The following is a 21,111-nucleotide window of genomic DNA, read 5'->3' on the forward strand; positions in this document are numbered from 1 at the left end:
TATTAGAAGAGGGTAATCAGCCTGGCAAGCTAAATTAAATTTCAATTATCATCATGGGAAGGATGATTAATTTTCGCTCACAGGTCTGCTAGGTACATTCCCTCAGTAGTTTTTCCTCTTCTTCATTTTTCTAGAGAGAAGCCACCATGCTCGCGAATGGAGTGATCCAAGTTATTTGATGTGGTCAGATCTGTCCACTCGCGCCTGGCGCACGGACAGGGTCTGAACACAGCAGGGAGGGCGGCTGTGCTCATCGCGATAACTGGCCGGCCTTCAGGAACTGCCGGTCCCGTGTCAGCTGGAAGCATCACTGTGAGCCCAATCGATTAGAGGTTCATTTTGAAGATGGCCTGGGAGGCAAAACTTCATGAAAGGTCTTCAACAAAACTATGGTCGCAAGACAAATCCGAGTCCTTTATAGAAAAGGGAGAGGACACACCAGACTGCACATGAAAGTCTCGGTTACCTCCAACTAGAACAGCACATATCGCACATTCTGTTCATAGAATATGATTAAGGTTATGAGAATATTTAATGGTGAGAATCTTGCACAAAAAATATAAACAAAAAGCAGGTAGTTTTATGTTAGTTCCAGTGTCAACTGATGCATCCCAATTATAAAGTGTTCAAAATCAATTTTGGTTCTTTAAAAAAAAAAATCACCTGATTTAACTCAGAAAAATAAAATATTAAAATGTGACTCTTTCCCAAATTATGCACAGCCCTAATATCCAAGGGAAATTAATTAAGGCCTGTTTGACCAGCCAGAAAATAAGAGATTTGCTCTTAGCTGCAGGACACGGTCGACTCGAGCAGGGGGGTAGGGGCGCGGTAGCGCCTCCAGACTCAAAGTGATGTCTGATCATGTTTGTGCAGGGTACGTGCCTGAACCGTGTCACTGGGAGTCAGCGACCCTGTTTTCTATATATGCGGGAATACATGCAGGGAGTCATATCCCCTCTCTGACCAGGCAGGCAACGTCTCAACATTCATCAGAAGCCTAGTGTTCAAAGGGGCCTCGTGCACGAACAGGCCGGATCAGTGGGAGGGGGCGCAGGCATGTGGCGGACTGCGGACTGGCCGATTCGCCACAGACCAGACAGGTCGTGCCTTCAGCGCGCGCCTCGGTTCACATCCCGCCATACAAAGCAAGAGGGCTGCACAGCGAAAGAAAGTCCTCCACTCTTCACCAAATCTATACCATGAATTATTAAAGATTCACAGACAAAGAAACAGGTAGACGAAAAAAAAAAAGTGAAAAAGAAAGCAGTTAAATAATTGAATGCTAGGCACCTAAAAAAAAGAAAGAAAAAGAAAGAAAGGGAAAAAAAACAGATTCATATAGTTTTCCAATCTGAGAAAAAGTAGGTCAGAAAAAAAAACATCAAAGGAAAAAACTTGCAACAAAGTCATCTATAGCAAAAGTAACCTCATACAATGTTCAAAACGCATCAGACAGAACATGCTCATACTGCCTGTGAAATGGAGAGAGAGAGAGAGAGCTATCAGGAGAAAGGCAGAGCCCACAACCCCACAACACCGCTACACTGCAAACATAATACAGTCTTCTCCAATCAATACAAACACACTTTACGGGCTGCCTTTGGGCCAGTGGCATGTCCTCCTAACGCCGTCCGTGCAAAATCCCATTAGCACCTCCGCCGCTCGCATGTCCAGCCGCGTTGCGTTTACAGCACTCCCTGCACTCGCGAGAAATAATCCTCACCGAACGGACTCGGGTTAACTGTGCCAGAACCCTGACGGCCCAGCAGGGAGAGTTACACAACAGCCAATAAATCCTGCACTGCTACCAATAGAGAGAATGCCAGGGAGAGAATAAAAAACCCTATAAACTAAAGATTTTTGTAAGATGCAAAAAAAAAAATTCCTGCACACCAGGATTTAGTTGTAAGCAGAGACAGAGAATGTTTTTCGTTTCTATCTATTTTTTCTTTTTTTTTAATAAAAAAAGCGACAGCAGAAAATCCATTGTTTTGAAGAACGTTGGCAAGTCAGCCCTGTTAGCACACACAGTCCCCCGAAACAGAGCAAATTGTCAGGGCTGTCTATTAAATAAGCACGACATGACACCTGACAAACATTTCAGGACATTTCAGAACATCTGCAGTACTGTACACAAACACGCTGTCTGGAGAGGAAAAGGCACTTTTCACGCCAGCTGGAATGAATATGCCGCATACACAGGGCCGGTGATCGGGAGTCATTTACTATAGCTGAGTAATTACCCCGGGTCGCACCAGCAACATTCTTCACAGCACATGGGAGGTGTGGCCCGACAATAACCTATATGGCAATCATTCGAAGCCACAGCACATACTGGCCTTGTTCCATGCGCCTCTGCATGCGTGCATGCAAGAATGGAACATGAAGTCAGCACCGCTGAATAAACCTAATACACGGAGCACCAAAGAGAAGCACAGATGTGGCCCACCTGTTCTCCCGATGCAAAAAACTGCTTTTACTTGAAGACGCTACAGAGCTAAATTAAAAAGATTAACAGAACACAAATATAGATATAAAGATAAACAGAATAAAAAACTTTTTATTGTATTATCCTGAGCAGGAATGAGCTCTGAAATTCCTCAAGCAAATCAAGCAAATCAACCAAAAAAGGCAAAAACTAAAACCGTGTGTAAATCTCTTGTTCTGTGCCTTTTTTTTTGCTGCTACCAGTCTGACATGCATATGTAGGGTCACATGTCACCAGCTGTTCTATGGTCCTGAGTCTCAGGCTCCGTGTGGAGCTGATGGGACCCCCTCCACCCCCTGCCTGCCAGGCTCCGATGAGTGTGTCGTTCGGTCAGACACACAAAAGGCACCGGGTGCACTTCCTTTTCATTCTAACCTTAAGGCGTGGAACTTTGCTGCTGCACAGATAAAATCCCTACGGCAACTAAATGTGGTGAAAGATAAGACTGTGTGTGTGTGTGTGTGTGTGTGTGTGTGTGTGTGTGTTGTTTTTGTTTTTTTTTAGCACTTCCCAGTCAGGTAAGGCCACCTGCCAAATTCTGAATTAAACTCCATACTTAAGTTCTTCACTCTCACTACCTTCTCTTCTTTACGGTCCTAAAGTTTGAAATAAAAAACATGCGCACACACACACAAACACACATACACACACCCTTTGTATGCTGAATAAAATTTGAGGCAATGGTATGACATGAGGAGACAAATTAAAAGAAACATTTGTCACTGTTTGGCAAATGAATTAACTTCAGTCACCAGATCTCAACCCAGCTCCTTGTCTATGGAGTGCGAGAAGCATCTCTCCAACATTGTCATCACACCAAATAGGGGAATATCTTTTGAAGACTATTCCCATCCCTTCGGCAGAGTAACACAGGCAGTGAGCAGAACTGTAAAGTGAGAGGCAAAGGAAGGAGACAAAAGGGGAAAGAAAAGCCGACAAGGCACAGACAAAGAGCACGAGAAACACAAAAGAAACACAATGCCAGCCTCTCCAGTCAAGTGTCTGCATCTCAGGGCGGTGGACGGCTCAATCCCACAGTGCCCTGCTCCGTCATGTGACCCCCCCAGGGGGTCTGGGGTTAGAGGAGCCGTCAGGCCGCGGCCGCCTCAAACGAGAAGCGACAGGTGTGCGGCAAGAGCCGGGCCAACGCGGTCTCGCGAGGGAAAGAGGTGGCTCTCCTTCTCCGGCAGGCCATTTATCTCAATTCCACCCTGCACTGGAAGCCGCCACTTCGGCCACCGCCCAGACAGCGCTCAAACAAATAAGCATAGAACAGTTTGACTGTTTAATCAGCCTGACATTACCTACCACCCAACCACACAGACAACAAAAAACAGAGAGACGCTGCTTTTAATTGCAGCCGGATCAAAGTGTGGAGATTTACGAGAAAGGAGTTAAATAAAGACGCTGGGTTGCCTGATTCCACTTAAAGTAAGAGAGATACCAAGACATGTCTGAGTGTGTATTTTATCAGTGCTGAGTGCATATTTTCCCAGGACTACATAATGTAGACGTTGAGCATGGGGAGTGTTCGCTAATGCCACAGTATTTATGTTCTCTTTTTTACAGTGAAAAAACAGATGCACAAAAAGACCACTTGCTAGTAGGGCTGGGCAATATATCCAATATACCCGATGTATCGTGATTTGTTCCACATGCAAAGTAGTAAATTACTAAATCGTAACTATTGAGCATAAATCCAAACGTTATTGTTTAACAGACGGCCGGTACTTCGCTTTCGAGTTTCGTTTCTCAACTCTTCCGGCGCATGCATGCCTTTCCTCGCAGTGAGATGATATGGTTGAATTAAACCGCTACTATCAACTTATTGTCATGACTGCCCCTCCACTGCTGGCCCACAGAGGGCCCACGGGTGCCTACGGGAACATTGACACGGAAGTGGCCAGGGTCGGCGTAGTGTAAAAAACCAGAACACTGCAATCTCATCGATGACTTTCCTTTGTTGCTGTGAGCCTTTGTATCTGTAGTGATCATGCCTTAAGCCAACCGACTGCCCCCGACTCTTCTCTTGGATTGCCTTGTCTGTTCCCGTTTGCCACTGATGTTACTGATCGATCTCTACACCCCCAACCATTCTTCCGCCTCAACCTCTGATACACCAGTCCCTTCTGTTGCCAGCCACCAACGCATGTTGTTCGGCCTGCTGCCTTCAGCTACAGCCAGACCACGATAGATCCTGAGCGCATACTTTCATGATCTCCCTCCCTTGTTGCCGCCCTGCTTCAGCCCAAGTGCCATAACTCAGACAACCCCAGCCCCCCTGGCCTCCTCTCCCGCTTTAGCCGCATTCGCATGTGCACCCCAGGACTGAGGCCCTTACACTTATAATTACTGCTATAATCAACCTCTCCTCCATCTTGTTTCAACAAAATTTTACTTTGACCGCATTGTGAACAGATAACTCTTCTGACACACAAATGCCACAAGCTTGTCGCGTATAAAGGCCAGAATTTAGCATTTATACAGTGAATTATAGGAGATTCAAGGTATTGAGATCTATATTATGTGATCGCGATATAGCTGAAATATTATAGCAGTATTATATTTAGGGCATATTGCCCAGCCCTACTTGCTAGTAATCTGGATCGTGGAGTGGATACCCTAACTCTCCATCCAGCCCTTTTTGTCAGTATGTCATTATTTCTGACACCCAGAAGATTAACTTTTTACAGACTAATTTTAAATGGCATGACTGGCATGATGGGCAGCTCTATTGCCTCATTCTGCACTATTTCAGCACGCTGCTGTAAAAACATCACGTCCAAATGTTGCACTCTTTCCTTTCTCCTCTGTTTCCATACATTCCCTACTCTCCTGATACTCCTTGTCCACAGGGTTTGTCAATGTTTTGTCAGCACTTTGATTCAAGCATTCTGATGTAGAATCTTGTAAAGACCTGGAAAATATGTCCATAGAGCACAGGGTGCTATCTGAGACGCAAGACACTGTCTCCTCTCATAAACGTGAGTCAGTAGGACATTCGGGGTGGAGGTGGAAATCTGCTGAGTGACACACCTCAGAGAGCAGGGATAAGAGAGAAGGGGTTCTGATGTGTGATGCTGTATGACAAGCACAGAAGCCAAATCTCAGGATAGCAGTAATAAGAGCACTAAATACACCCTGTGATGAGCTATTAGCAGAGGCTTTTTATGAATGTGATAAATAAATCCTCTTTATTCACACTGACAGTAATCCCCGCACTCCAATCCCTCTGAAATCCATGGAGCGGTTTGGGATCGTGTTCCATTGCCACACGTCTCTGCCGGCGCATCTCTCTATTTTTTTTTTTAGCAATTTCTTATTTTAAAACGTTTCTCTTCATTTTCAAACAAAAGTGTGCGATAAATGAACGTCGTCTCATGAAGCGGGCAAGCCAGACTTGCTCTCAGAGGAGTGTGGCAGAACACAAACTATACTTCCCAATAGGACTTTTATCTTTGCTGGTTTTGATAGCGCCACACAGGTTACAAAGCTTTAAAGAGATCTCCCAGGCGAGGAGCGTCGTTGATCAATCCTGTTTCGGCCATAAAGCTAGGCCCATTACATATCAGATGTGTTAGCAAGGAATAATTCATTCGAGCTGCCTTTGCTAATAAGACAGCGCTTGGTTCAATTAGCTGTGTTCGTGTATGAAAAAAAGAAGAAGAAAAAAAGTGCAGCATGTTCTAAAAATGTCACTGATGCATTTATATGCCGCGCAGATTTATATCACGTCGCTGGAGTGAAATAAAAAATTACTTAAACATTTTATGCTATGTTTGCAACGTTGGGGGACATTATTCAAATCAGTAATGAAAAATGTCCACTCACACTACAAAAGCACAAAATGTCAGCGTGGGCATAGGTTTTTTTTTTTTTTTTTTCTGCATCCTGAAGATGAATCCTTGTAAAATCTGACAATGGCTAAACAGACAGCTCTGGTTAATAAATAAAGAAATGCATAAATAAATAAGCAGTTGAGCAGGTGAGGTCCTGCTGACATGTACACCTAATCCATGTTTGGGTAAACAGAGCGCCCGCTCTGATGGAGCTGTCTGCGGTGTGTGCTGACATGTCAGCGCTCTCACTCGCCCGCCCGAGGAGTGTGAGGTGCAGCTGGGCTGTGATCTCAGCGGCTCTGGGCACTGGAGGGAAGTCGGGGGAGTGGAAGGGTGGGAAAGACAGGGTGAGGAAAGGGGAGGGAAGGGAGGAGAACGGGTGAAATTACCATGGTGATGAGGTATGTTGTTGGCCTCCAAGGTGTAGTGTCTTGGGCCTAGAAGCTGAACAGGAGCTGGCATTAGCGGGCCTCTCCCAGTAAGGATCACTGTGGGAAGAACGTGAGAATTTCTTAAAAGTCGTGCAGACGGCAGGCCCACCCGCTCCCCACACCCACCCCCATCACAGACTGTGCAGACATTACACACACTACAGGAACGTGTCTCAGGCTGTATATGTGAAAGTGATTGTTTTTGTCATTGTGATTTACAGCACAGCACAGCACATGGGTCAAAAATGTGTCCTCTACATTTTACCCATCACCCTTAGTAAGCAGTGGCCAGTCGCCCAGAAAGCAGTGTGCGGGAACAGTACCTTGCTCAAGGGGACCTCAGTGGCACTTTTTTATACATATAACATTATTCTAAATTTAACATTTATAATTTTTTTTTTTTCTTATATTTAATACAGTGTTTTAAGTTTCAGAAACGTCGAGGCCCTAATATGAAGATTTTCATATTTGTATTTGATTATGTAATTGTGATGCTAATTACCAATATATAACCAATATATAACATTTATTAAATTAATAATTGAGTAATGGGGAAAACCACATTTCCAAAGAGCTTAAATCTAAATGAATTCAAACTGAAGTGTCTTTAATTAATGGCTAATACCAAAAACAATTATTTCATGTGAGGTTTAGAGCACAATGTGATTTAAGGCCAACAGTTAGACGTTGTTTTATTTTAGTAGTAATGTATACAATTTGATGAATACAATTTAATTTCTTAGAGTTGTATTTATTATTAATATCCAGAAGCTATTAGAGTGAATGTGCTTGAAGGGAGAGATTGATTCCCCATTTGTTTTCTGTCTGTAGGGAAAAGAATTATTACAATGTGCCTCATATCTTGTGGTCTCTCTCTCTTTCTCACTATCTCTCTCTATCCATCTCTTGCTCTCTCTCTCTCTCACACACACACACACATAGCTTTAGCACTTGTATTTGTTAAGAGCTCTTCATATTTCCTATTAAACTGCACCATCTCTTCACCCACCCGGAGCCAGGTGGGCTGCATTTTACAGGTTTCAAAAAAAGGTATTTTCTTTAAAAAAAGAAAGTCACTCTCCAGGCACAGTACAGCACTATCTGCTCAAGATTGATGTGTTGCAATTTACAAACTTCTGCAAGTCGCATATCACTTATTCACTATATTTTTGACAGGTAGGGCCAGTGTCAGCCGGTAAAATGGCTCCAAAGTCTCCCTGAAATGGAATGAAGCCAGTAAAGCATAAGGCAATACACACACACACACACACACTAGCACAAACAAACACACACCTGTGCAGATTTTGTTTCAGAGCTGTTACGGTAAATTGCAGACAGTATAGGAAGATTCATTCATTTTTTGTAGCCATACAGCTCTACGGGACTTTGATTTTTAAACCACACCCTGTGTAAACTAACCCTAACTGGCCCACTTTACCCCTGTATCCTCAGACTAAAAACGTGTCCCTACGGTGAGCAGCTGCATGACAAGTCAGGTCGCTCCCCTGAACTTCCTGCCGACACTTGTGGAAAATTTGAACTTCCAGGCCAAGTCCCAAATCCCAGAGCTCCAAAGAGGAGGATAGGAAACACAGGAGTGCTTCTGCGAGGAGGGGACTGCATATTCACTCTTGCATGAGGAATGTGGGTTCTGGGGGGGAATGAAGGGATAAAGCTCTACCCTTGGGGAGGGCCCAGTTTGTGAGGCGATTAAAGGCCCTGGGCTGGTGAGTCATGCTGGTAAGTGGCTGATTAATAGAAGTGGTCAGGCCAACGGCAGGAGAGCCCCCTCGCTGCCACGCAACTGGCCGAGGGATCCTCTGGCCTGGCATGTTTATTGGAACTTTATATTGACTCTGGAAATTGGCTGGTGGTGGGAGCCGAGGGGGGATCTTTTATCGATGTCATCTGGCACAGCAAGGTGAGTGACATTTACAGGTAAATTCCGCGACCACACGTGAGTGCATTATGATTGCGCGCCTCCGACTGACCACAACACCACTTACCAGCGGCCGTAAATCTCCACTGACCTGAACCACACGGTTAACCTCTCATTCGATTGAGAGGGGGGCACGTCTTATGCCTCGCTCTGGCAGGAAACAAATTCTCATGATGTGCATTATGACTTCATTCACACTAAGCCCTCTGGACAAAGGTGTGGTGGTGATGGGGTCTGGAGTCCAGAATCCAATCAGCGTAATGCACAGATCAGGCTGGCCAATGAAAGCTAGGATCCTGTAGCAGGACATAACAGTGAATGCCAGAATCAAGCCTAACCTGCACTTCTTACTCTGCCATGCCTATAAATAATAACGCATTGTTATCACAATATTAATGTTTTATCAGTTTGGACACCACTACAGTTCTAACCCTGTTTATCCAGGTCAGGTAGGCAGGAAAGTTGGAGACTTATCCCAGTATCCTCCAGAAACAAAGCGGCGACTTGGTTCCCAGGCCATCGCAGGGTCACTAGTATCAAGACATGGAGAGAAATGAAAAATTCATGCCTGTATGTCCTTGGACGGTGCTGTGGCACAGTGGTTAGGAACAGATGTTGGTCTGTTGCTAACCTCTTCCTCTACTAATGCAATGTACTGCTGGAGGGTTAAAGGTTTATGAAAACAAATGACAATTTAAAAAAAAAAAATTAATGGCCAATATATTTACATTTTCTGAGATATCATTTTTGTAATTTTCCTAGGTCCTGTTTCTGTCAATGAATTTCTCTGCATGATTTTCATTGTTACCACACGTTGATATCTAGATGTGCAGTAAAGATCACATGAGCAACACAGGGAAAGTGGTATGTCCAGCAATGAGGGCTTTGGAAGAGATAAAAAACAAAAAACAGCCAGACAGCTTGCGTATCTTGCCCATCAGATCTCGCCGTCACAATAGATCACATGCACTGTGGAGTGTGGAAACGCCTCCTCCCCATGTGCCATCCACATGCATAATTAAACACTACATGAATCCTGGCAGCCACCCAGTACGCCCACCATGAGAGAATGCATACACACACACACACACACACACACACACACACATGTGACCACAAGACAATACTCTGCACCCTGCTGGTGCCCCAGCAGTTCAAACATCCCATCTCCATCACACAGAATCGGGCATTGTTCTTTAAAGCCTGCCTGACATTTCACTGAAAATATTATCAGTCAAGCACATCGACAGAGCCGGCTGTTCGCCGCGGCCTATAACAGTGCTTGACACACCGTGATGGTGAGTATTAGGAAGCCGGCGGCCGCGAGGCGATTGGTTTTCACGCGGTGTGACATTCATGAATCGCCATTGATCTGCTATTATGAGATGGGCGAGACATGCGTGACTGCACTTTGGTGCCCAATTGAGCTTGGAGCAGGTGAATCAGAAGTGATTCGTGGGGCATATGCAGGGCAAGCGGGTACATCCAGCAGGAACGTGGAACACATACTGTAAACCAGAGGTTCCATAAAGCATAAACATTGGAGAAAACTGTTGAGAATCCAGAATGGTTCTACTAAATAAACAGAAACCCAACTAATGGCAGAAAAAGGCCTGACACTCAGTCAACGGTTATAGGATCTTCACCACAGAACTCTGTACAAAGCCTAACCATGAGTGATGTGCGCTTCTACTGTTGAATTGTGCAAGCGCACATGACTACAAAGAGTCTCATGAGGATTTCTGGAAAACAGACAGGCAGTCACATTTTTTGGTTATAAATGGAATAAATTCAACATATTTGATATGCTCCCTATGATTACACGTCCAAGATACTAATAAAAAATACCTTCTGTTGACAGCTAAGGATCTGCAGGCATCTGTAGGACTTGACAGAACATCTGTTCATAAGTCTATCTTACAAAAAACATGGACATCTTGAGAGGTTATGGTGGGGGAGTATTGCAATATACCCTTTTTTAATTTGTGTCACTTAAAAAGTGATTGTTTTTTTCATTTTTATACTCAGCACAGCACATAGTGCATCCTTTGCATTTAACCCATCATTTAGTGAGCAGTGGGCAGCCATGAAAGCAGTGTGTGGGTATGGTACCTTGCTCAGTGGGACCTCAGTGGCCCCTTTAGCGGTTTGGGATTTGAGCCCTCGCTAGGGCCACCAATGCCACACTTTTGGAGAAAACCGTGCATTTCCTAACCTGCTGAACATATAAGCCCGTGAGGCAAATAATAAATATGAAGAAACAATAATATAATAACAACAATGATAATAATGTCTGGTTCAATCCCTCTGAACTGCTAAAACTTTAATTCATCCATTAAATTCAAAGCTTCATTCAAAAATGAAAACTGAGCTAAAACTGTACTGCATGGTGCACCATTTTTCACTCCAGTTATCTATGCTGCTATTGTGCAGTCACTATACAAAACTGAATTTACTGTCATATTGCCTATTTTCACTATGTGTACACTGACAAATAATTTTGTCTCTCTGTATCCTAGTACATGGCTGAGATTACAATGCAGTTGGAATGGAATACTAACATATTTCAAAAAGTCAATAAACTATATGAATACAATGGAAAATTGTATTCATACAATGGACGTTTAAGTCTTGCAAGTTCCATGTGATCATAAAATGTGACATTTCCATAAACGGAAATGTTGGTGTCAACTGTGTGAAAGACAAAATGACAAATGCACATCAGACTGTCATTGCTTCCCATCAGAGAGAAGCTAACCCCACCCACCTTGTCAGGCTGTGGTCTTTTGACTGACAACGATCCTTAACTTACAACATCAGGGTTTACATAAAATGACAAGGCCCACCATACATCCTTAATGAACATATTGGGGTATTAAAGTATATCAACAAAAGTGATTTGTGCCATGCATTTTATTTATAGCTGATAAATGCATTTCTGCACAAAAAAAAAACAAAACAGAGCAATGCAGTAGGACTATGGACTGAGAAAATGTAATAAAACGAGTGAAATAAAAAACGCGTGTGAGGTGCGGGTAGAAAGGGCTCACCGCTGTGTTTTTGTGTACATGCGTGTTTTGGTCGGGGTGCGTGAGAGTTTTTCCTCTCCCTCCCATTTCAGCAGAGGACGGGAGCAGGGGGGAGAGAGAAATGCACCTTGTGTACGTTGTGCACACAGGATGAATTATTAAGCTCAGTCTGCAGATCTTCACATCAAACGAGCGCGCTGTGATGCTCCGCACCGGAGCGGGAACACCAGCAGAGCTGAACAGCACCTCGGCACTGCCACTCAAACACACAGCAGCGCTCTCCGCTGCACATACACACGCGTTCCCACAATTCGTCACAAGCACACAGATAAACAAATGCGCTTTTGCCTCTGGTCAGTAGTACAGTATGGAGGAAGACCGGCACCGCTGTTCAGGCGCCAGATTTATTCTTTGTTTGCTTTCCACTCTGACGAAAAAAACAAATAGATGGCAACCCCCTCCTCCCGAAAAAGGCCGTGATTTAAAATGCAGATTTAATTTAGGGGGGAATGTGGAAACGCTGACAGCTTGTGGTCAGCCATTAGAGCGTGGATGTGGCATTCCCATGCAGCTACGCAGCTTCTTCCTCTCTCTCTCTCTCGCTTTTGTTTCCCCTCCTTCTCTCGCTCGCCTTTCTCCCCAAAGGCCTCGGAAGCGTGGCACAAATGCGAGCGGAAATCTCGTGACTTGAGGGCATTCGCGAGTGTGTAACTCTGTGCTTTAGTTCACATTAGGTGAATGACACTTATGCATATGCTTTGCTGAAAATGCCGCAGGATAAGTGTTGAATCATTCAAGGCAGTCAGAGTCTGTGTGTGTGTGTGTGTGTGTGTGTGTGTGTGTGTGCGCGCGTTGGCTGTTCCGCTCTGATCCCCGCATTGAGTAGGAGGACTGCGAGGGACCCCAGCGTGGCATCGCGGAGACACCGGGCCCGGGGAGCGGCGGCGTCTGGCGCGGCAGCGGCCACGCACACACGCGCTCTGCTGTGGAAGCTGAATGAGGAACTAATGACGCTGATTTGTTGACGAGTGGAGCAGCAACACGCTCATCTGTTTTCACGCACCTGTAGGACATTCTGCTCACAGGCAGAGGCGCACGCCCTCGCACGTGCGTTTAACCACTGGGAATAATAGTGTTTATGTGCAATTTGGAAAGACTCGGCAACAACACTCATAAAATCAAGAATAAGGCAAAATCACAAATTTTGAGGCCTGAGACAATCTGAAACTGTGGTTGTAAATTCATACAGATGGTTCTTCATAAAACTCAGTAAAAAAAAAGACTGATAAAAATTTTAATGCGTGGGGTTGTGTTTTTTAAAGTGAATGAAGGGGTAAAAATAAAATAATTAGGAAAACCAAATGACTGTTGGTGGTAGTAACCTAATGGGTGAAACACTCGTCTACGAAGCAGAAAACCACAAAGTCACAGGTTTAAACCCCACTTACTACCATTGTGTCCCTGAGCAAGACACTTAACCCTGAGTGTCTCCAGGGGGACTGTCCCTGGAACTACTGATTATAAGTCACTCTGGATAACGGCGTGTGATAAATGTTGTAAATGTAAATGCTGGATCAGCTACGTTCCAATAACTTTCAACTCTCACCCAACAGGCTATTTATTCTTCTCAGCTTACTTAACAGAGAGAATTTTTCAAAGAAGTTTTAAAAAGACACAGTAAAAAAGGTGGGGAAAAACCCTAAAAAGTCCAGGACAAAGACAAATAGTGTAAACTGCAAAATCAGGAAAGCAGTGGTAAAGAATGTCAGCGTACCAATGCTTAGGGCTTCAAGCATCCAAGATGTGTAGTTTATAAAAGTAGCATGTGAGAAACAAACCAAACCCTGGAAATTGATAGTTTGCCAAGTACTGGCATCTTTTTTATTGTGAAGACGTGTCATTTTGAGGTGGTGTATAACTATTTTGTTCTGTAAAATTTGTCTAAATTTTATCATTGTTTTAAGACCATAAAGCAGCCCACGTACACTCCCAAGGTTCATAGAAAAAGCCTCAAAGTGAACAAGCTTCTAGTGCCAGTTTGTCCTCTATTTTGATTTCAACTGTCATGGCACCCATGTTCAACTACGTCTACGTTCAACAAAACCACACAAGCAGACTGAAGTTCAGCCAAGTTCAAACAATGTCCTATTTTGTCCCTGATAAAAGTCCCAGAATTTTTTTCAGTCCCTGATAAAAGTCCCAGATTTTATATCAGATAAAAGTCTTTGGACGTGGGTTCTAAACGTTGAATATATTGAAAGTATTGCAACAGTGTCTGTAAAATGTTCATTTTTTGAAAGCCTGTGTCCGAAGTTGAGGATGACCATCTCACAGAGTCTACTGACTGATTAAACATAAAAACTCCTTTATGTCACTATGATTCAGGTTGCTTTAATCTATAGTTGATATCAAACATTCATACATTCCATCATCTATCCGCATACCTGTTGTATCCATTTTTAATTGATCCATGTCATGTTATTTGTATTGCTATTAAAAAATTGCTGCAATCCCAGTCTAAAGAAGTTGGGAACATATCATGATGGTAGTGCAGACACCTGTCCTGCAATGTATCAAGTATTGCACAATTGACAGCGATGTGATATCCTCATTACCACAAACAATGTGTTTTAAACACTACTCCTGCTTCTCAGTAGCAACATGAGCATCAGGAGATTTTGGATGGCTGTCAGGTGAAAGCATTTCAAGAGGCAGCTAAAAACAACCTTGGCAATAAAGTAAGTTTGAATATGAACGACGCAGCGATTGTGTAGGTCTGAAACAGAATCACTCTCTAATCTCTGCCTAGGACCTCCCTATAAAGACTAAAGGCAGTGATGTGGTGGAAGAACGCTGGCCACTACGGAGACAGAGGCGCCGTCTCTCCTCCACCGCGGCAGCTCCATTACCGCAGCCCTTTTGATGGAGCTCGGGTCAGATCCAGCGATGTTCAATTAAGCTCCGGGCTATTTGTATGTGTACAGTGCTACTTTCAGCTCTGACTCTCTATTATGCCTACAATACCTGCTGTCAAATTTGATTTGTGGCGTGATGTGGCAGGAAGCAGTGCAACGGTGAGGCTGCCACTTACACAGAGAAAGAACGGGGGGGCGGGGGCGGCGGCGGTGGGGGAGGAGATGAAGATTCACTTCTACGGGCGAGCCAGTGCACACTCCTGTGCCTTTGAAATAACTTCAAGTGGGTGTCGGGCTGTAATTGTTGTCATTGTACAGCGGCGCTGCAGCACATATTAATGAAAGCTGAATAAGAATAACAATTATACTCTATTACTTTAGAAAAAAGCACTGGAAGTAATTGATACACTGGCGTCCAGCCAAATGGCTCCTGCTCCAATTACAGAATCATCTCCGTGCTTTTGTGGGAGTATTTGAGGGCAAACACCTCGCATTCATTTGCATGAGGTGTCATTTCGCAGCCACAGATTAGAAAGACGGACCCGTTTCCAGCCTCATAAAATAAAACATCTGGGGAAACCTTCCTGGTGCATTACACATGCATTTATGCATTACTGCCAACCTTGACAACCGCACATCAAACTAGAATTGTGGGCAAAATCAAGTAAACCCTTCACATGTTCTGTACGTATGTAGTATATATTCATTAACGGTGTGCAATAAATGCACTTAAATATATAAAATGTCATTTGTTGGGGCGCTTAATAAGAGGACAAGTGATTTCATAACATATGAGCCAATGCTGGCAACACATACAGCAACTGAATCATCTGACCTAAAGTGCAGTAAAGTAAACTCTAGTAGAATCTGAAAGTTATGAACATTTAATTATAATCAATGTGGAGCAAATTCCTGACCTGTGTGGGCTACTGATGGCATCAAACACTGCATGCATGGATACAACCAGACACAGGGCAGTAAAGGCATAGAATATCTGGTTTGGTCTACTGATCTAAGAAACTATACAGACCATAAGCACTTACATTCAATTATGCTGGCCACATATTCACTTTATGTACAGTTTAACTGTTCTTTTGAAGCTTTTTTGCTGACGAAGATACCACTTGGTTTGTTGGTTGTAGAACACCAAGCCGGTGACCAAAGATGGTCAAAAATGGCAAAATGGAATAATTACATGGTGATATTTCCAAACGACTGAAAACCAGAGAAGAGGCGATTTCATTGGGAATACACAAGTGAATTTGGCATATGTGGATGGCAAAACTAATTCTCTTGCATCATGTTCCCTAGCATGCCTTTCTATGATATCAAGTTAATAAACTGAAAGGCGTTAAAGTGCCCCTTTTATCATTTTTTTTATATAGGTCTTAGTGGTCTCCTAATACTATATCTGAAGTCCAATTCTCAGCCATGGTGCTGAATACAAGACACTTATAGCCAGTCACACAATGAGATTTCCCCAGCTTTAAATGCAGATGAGGACGAGAGAGGCGGGATGAGGAGGAGAGCAGCCAATAGTAGTGCACGAGCATTCGCAAAAATGAAGTCATCAACACTTCCTGTTTGGCACAAGTCGTGTCTGTGTTTTTCGTGTCTGTGCTCATTTTTACATCCAATCACAAGCAACTGCAATACTTCACACGTTTTCAAGCCATGACGGCTGGTAGAGATAATGTTTTAGGGGAGGGGTGGGAAATTCACTGGACATGAGCATGAGGAAGGGGAGGTAACCTTTCCCCTTATGACGACATAAGGGGAGACATTCCAGATCTGCTTCAATGGTCCCCAAATTTCCATTTCTCGACACTGCAGGGCCATAGACAGGCTACGGGAGCTCGTATTAATGTTAAATAAAAGTGAAAGGTGAAACTTTCATAATAGGGGACCATTGAAGACTGGAAAATATGATACATTAAATGCATCCTAGCGATACACTCTCAACTTGCAGTGCCTTACTCTGATAGTCTGTGCTGCGACATAGTCACTGAAAATTTACAAAAAATATCGATCTGCATTTTAAAATGGCCTGTCAGTTTTAATCCTGCACCTAGAACAATGCATAATTGCCAGCAAATAGCACAAGTCATTTGGCATTAAGCATTGCTGTAGTCCGCCAACACTGATGGCCTCAAGTTTACAGAGCACATGAGTGGATGGGTTCATCTTCCAGACTGGCTTCAGACAAAACAGCTTCTGAACAGAAGCTTACATAAAAAAAAGTCCTGATGCTTGGACCAGAAGGAATGGGTTTTACTTCATGTGTCAAGGGAGAGATAAAAGGGAATCCTCAAAGTGTAGAAGTCTGCTTTGTGTAACTTTAGAGCGAGGTGGTATTTCAGCATAAATACTATTTAACTATGGGGAATTGACAGGGTGGCAGATGGGAAATTTTAAATCATCAACAAAGGACTTTGTAAAGGCAAGCAGGAAAACATATGCGATGAAAAGACTGGACAGGTAATCAAAGATGCGTTTCAAAGGCAAGGCCAGGCTTTCATTTAGACTTTACGCATCTAACACTAGATCATTAACCCTTTCTTATCTTACACAAGCACAACAATGGAGACGCAGATGGAAGAGGCTACGCTGACAACCAGTGAGTTTTGTGGAGTACAAGATCATTCTCAGCAAAATACATGTAGCCTGGAGGTTTGGAACAAGTCTCTTTTCTCATTTTGTTGACAACCTTTTAATTAAACATGCCACCATATAGTCTTCCGAGATGTACAATTTCCCACTGCTTTGCATTGCTGGTAGCTAGTGTGCTAAAAATAATCCATGCTGTAGCTGCTTGAACCACCAGATCTGCAAGCTCACCTTAATTGTGGATCAAGTGGGGAGAAGGAGGAATTAATGTTAAGCGGGAAAAGCTTGACATTTTGATTGCATTGTAATAAATTATATTTGAACTGTTGTCCTCTAACATACACAACATATTACTCCATGATTCCTGTTTTAGAACTAGACCAATTACTGAAATTGATCAAATTGATATTATTCAGAATTATGCTTACCAATTTCATCATGAACATTGTGTTTTTGAATTACGGTAATTGAAACTGCCCAAAAATGTCTTGTTGGATTAAATACCAGCAATTATACTGCCATGTAATATATTATATGGGAACCTATAGGACTTTCAAACTGAATAATGATACACAACAAATGCGCATGTGGCCATGGGAAAAAAGGCAACCAAATTAATCAAACCGGTGTTCATTCTTTAATAACGTCTCACAATCAACGTTTATGTAACCAGCAGCAGCAGTTCATCGGGATGCACGCTGGTTTATGAACTTGATGGCGCACATTAATTTGCATCTGTCACTTTCTCTTGCCGTTATCATATAAAAAGCTGGCTGTATAAGACGTAGCTGGAGGTGCTGAAGTGAGTGAGAGACCCTGCCCCCTCTCGCGGTTTTGACACAGTGATGAGAGACTGGCAGGCGTCTGACTGGCAGGCCTGGGAGACGGCAACACACTGAGCCTCGCTCTGGGGCCTGTCGATTAACCCTAGCATCTGAGCAACATCTTCCCAGCAGAAATTCACCTTTGTCTGCATCGCTGCACATGTGGGATATATGTTCGTATCCCATCATATGTCCTCAAACGTCCACACAGTCAGGAACAACCAATGTGAGCCCATGTGGTTTTTCGACTGAATAGCAAGTGGTGTCCAGGCAAATGGGCGAGAGGAGCTGAACTGCAGACAGCTCCACAAAGTGCTCTCTGCATGGCTTTGCCTTTTCACATGAGCTAATCTCAATGGCTGGCAGGAGAAAAGTGGCATGGGGGGAGGAAGAGGCATTCTGACTGAATCCTCTCTGATGGAGAGCGAGGTATAGGGAGCGAGAAAGATGAAAAAAGAAAGAAAAAAAAAATCCCCCACATCCATCCCTCTTTAGACAGTGTGCTTAAAGGAAGACTCAATCCTTTCCTGCAGTCCCCCGTCAGACAGCAGCATCAGCAGCCCCCATCGGGCCCTCGGCTCCCAGAGCACCTGTTCTGCCACAATTAAGCCCTTATACTGGCTCTGAGGGAGAACGAACAACTGGGCCCTCAGTGTGCTGTGGTTAAGTCTGAAGAGTAAATCCAGCAGCAGGCCAGGTCATTCCATCAGTCCATTATGGTGGACGGAGAGTCTAGTATCTAAATTAGATTTGTGCAGCCCCTGGTGATGCAAGCCAATAGGGAGAAGCTTGGGAGAAAACCGGCCAAAAGCGACATCTATTCGTCAGCAATCTCTCCTTTTAAAATCTGACTTTTTTATTTATATTCAATTTAATGGAGTTTAGTAGTGGCCATAGCTGTCGAAATAACTAACTAACAGCAACCTGTGAAACACAGAAATTTCCCCACTGAGGAAGAAATGCAGAAAGCCAGATTGGGCCAAAAATCACAGTATCTTTTAACATATATATAAGTAAGTGAGGGAAATTAGCATGAATAAATACAGAAGCAAAGCTGCTCAAATACATGTGCGGAAGTACAAGTTAACTATGACCATGATTATAAACGTGAATGAATAATACTGAATTATACATCATGTGCCGTAATTGCACTCCCTACATATAAAGCCCATAATTCAAATTAAACACAGCGGGAAGGGCCCTTTGTTCTTCAAACAGCTGATAGAAATCTCACTCAGTGGAACGTGATGGCCACACACTTAGGAGGAGGGACATTAATTCATATTTATCTCTGACTGAGGCTTTACTGTCAGCTTCTGGCCGGCCAGCCAGCTCGTGGTTTTTTGCCTGCCCTACCTGCATAAATGAAAGCAGTGTGGGGGAAGACGGCCAAACCAGAAGGCGTCAGTGCGTGAACAGTAGCTTCTCAGCCATCTACATTATCATTCAGTAGGACTGCAGGGCTGAATTAAACACTGATGATGCTGCTGCTCCTACAGGTTGCAGGCTTCTGGCTCCCCCACTCCCAACTTTACAGCAAACTATTTAACCTCTTCACAAAGTGCCTACTGCTTTTCTTTACATTTTCTTTAGAGTTCCACCCCCACACCCCCGCCTTTCTTTAATTTAGTGAATATTTTTAATGCTTTTTAAATAAAGTCAAACTTAATATTCAAGCAGCGCTTATCACCGTTTCTTTGCAAAGCAGGCCATAAATATTAATGAAGCCACGCTTGGGCCTGAAAGGGCCGGCTGCGCATCGTCTTTCTCTGTTAAGAAAGGGGGTTTATCACAAATAAAAACCCCTGGGTCATTTTTCACAGAAATAATTGCCCTGCATGTGGTAAATGGTGTTATTTTCTGGTATTTAAAACTTTGGCAGGGCTCCCCATGTAATGATTTGCTGGCTGAGGCTGATGCTGGCAGGCAGACAGAGGAGAGCGGGAGCGCGTCAGAGCGGCAACCACAAAAACCCCGGCCGGTCAGCTGAACAGACATGAAGGAGACCAACGCCGGGGGGCTGTTATGGCCAGCGCGCTTGCCAGCACACACACACTGTAAGGTGTTAGTTAAAAAAATCTGGAATGGTTTGGCTGGGGGCCGTGTCGAATTAGCCAAGACGTCAAGTTACGAAGTTATCCTGGTGCACTGTCACAACGAACAACTACACAACAGGTTTCAGATGCAATGAATAAACACCCCCCCCCCTTCCCATTCCCTTCAGGTGCAATGACAGACAACAAACCAAGAATCCTGTCAGCCCTGACGAAACATGGCTGTTTGGTTAGAAAACAAGCTCGATCTGATCCGGGATTTGCTTGGCCCAGGGCCCGCTGCACATCTGACTAGCACAGAAATCCGGACGGCAACTGACCTTCACTGAATGTCATGCAAAATGCTGAGAGAATTAATACAGTGCAGGGGGGCTAGGTTGGGTAGACAGAACAGGAGAAGAGGAGAGGAGGGACAATCGCTTTGTAGACCTGCTGCTCGACTAATGTTGTCAAAAAAAAATTATTTGCAGGTATTTGCAGGTACATTTTACACTGGTATCAATACTGTATAGTTTTTCATGGAAATCTCCGGCAGACCACAACAAATGTCAACAGGCATTGCAGCAGGCAGCCCCTCCCCTGGAGGACCCAAGATTTATCCAAGAGAGATACAATTTAAACATGGCAGTGGGCGAAAGCAGCTTCAGTACTAATTCTGCAGCACCAAGCTTGCTAGAAAATGCAAAAAAAGCAAAAGCACTGGAAGTATTTTGGATATCAACCAGATGTTGTTCAAAGTGTTATATGAATATTTTAATTGCCTCTGTCAAGCAATACTGTTGAAGTAAGTTAACTATAAAACAGGCTTCTCTCTGTGTTTTACAATTATACAATGTGAATATATTTTTCACTTTTGCAGCATAAGACGCGAGACATGTTTTTTTAGTTTGTTTTAAAACATTAAAATAAATTTTTTATCTATTTATCAATTTATTTATTTTTTGATTCTAAAAATGATCTACAAATATTATTTATTTATTTT

General features: G+C 43.5%; 1 protein-coding gene across 4 annotated transcripts in view; it reads right to left on the reverse strand.

Moving 5' to 3' along the window:
• npas3 (neuronal PAS domain protein 3) overlaps nucleotides 1–21,111 on the reverse strand; it is a 202,718-nt gene that overhangs the window by 148,151 nt on the left and 33,456 nt on the right. For 3 of the 4 annotated variants that reach the window (XM_028992415.1, XM_028992424.1, XM_028992430.1), the window contains exon 2: nucleotides 6,720–6,818. The exons of the other annotated variant lie outside the window; for it this stretch is intronic. In XM_028992415.1, coding sequence (XP_028848248.1) covers nucleotides 6,720–6,818 — 99 coding nt within the window. The remainder of the gene's footprint in view (nucleotides 1–6,719; nucleotides 6,819–21,111) is intronic. 4 annotated transcript variants of the gene reach the window in all.

The sequence above is a fragment of the Denticeps clupeoides genome, chromosome 1 (genome assembly GCF_900700375.1).
Source record: "Denticeps clupeoides chromosome 1, fDenClu1.1, whole genome shotgun sequence".
Classification (NCBI taxonomy): Eukaryota; Metazoa; Chordata; class Actinopteri; order Clupeiformes; family Denticipitidae; genus Denticeps; species Denticeps clupeoides.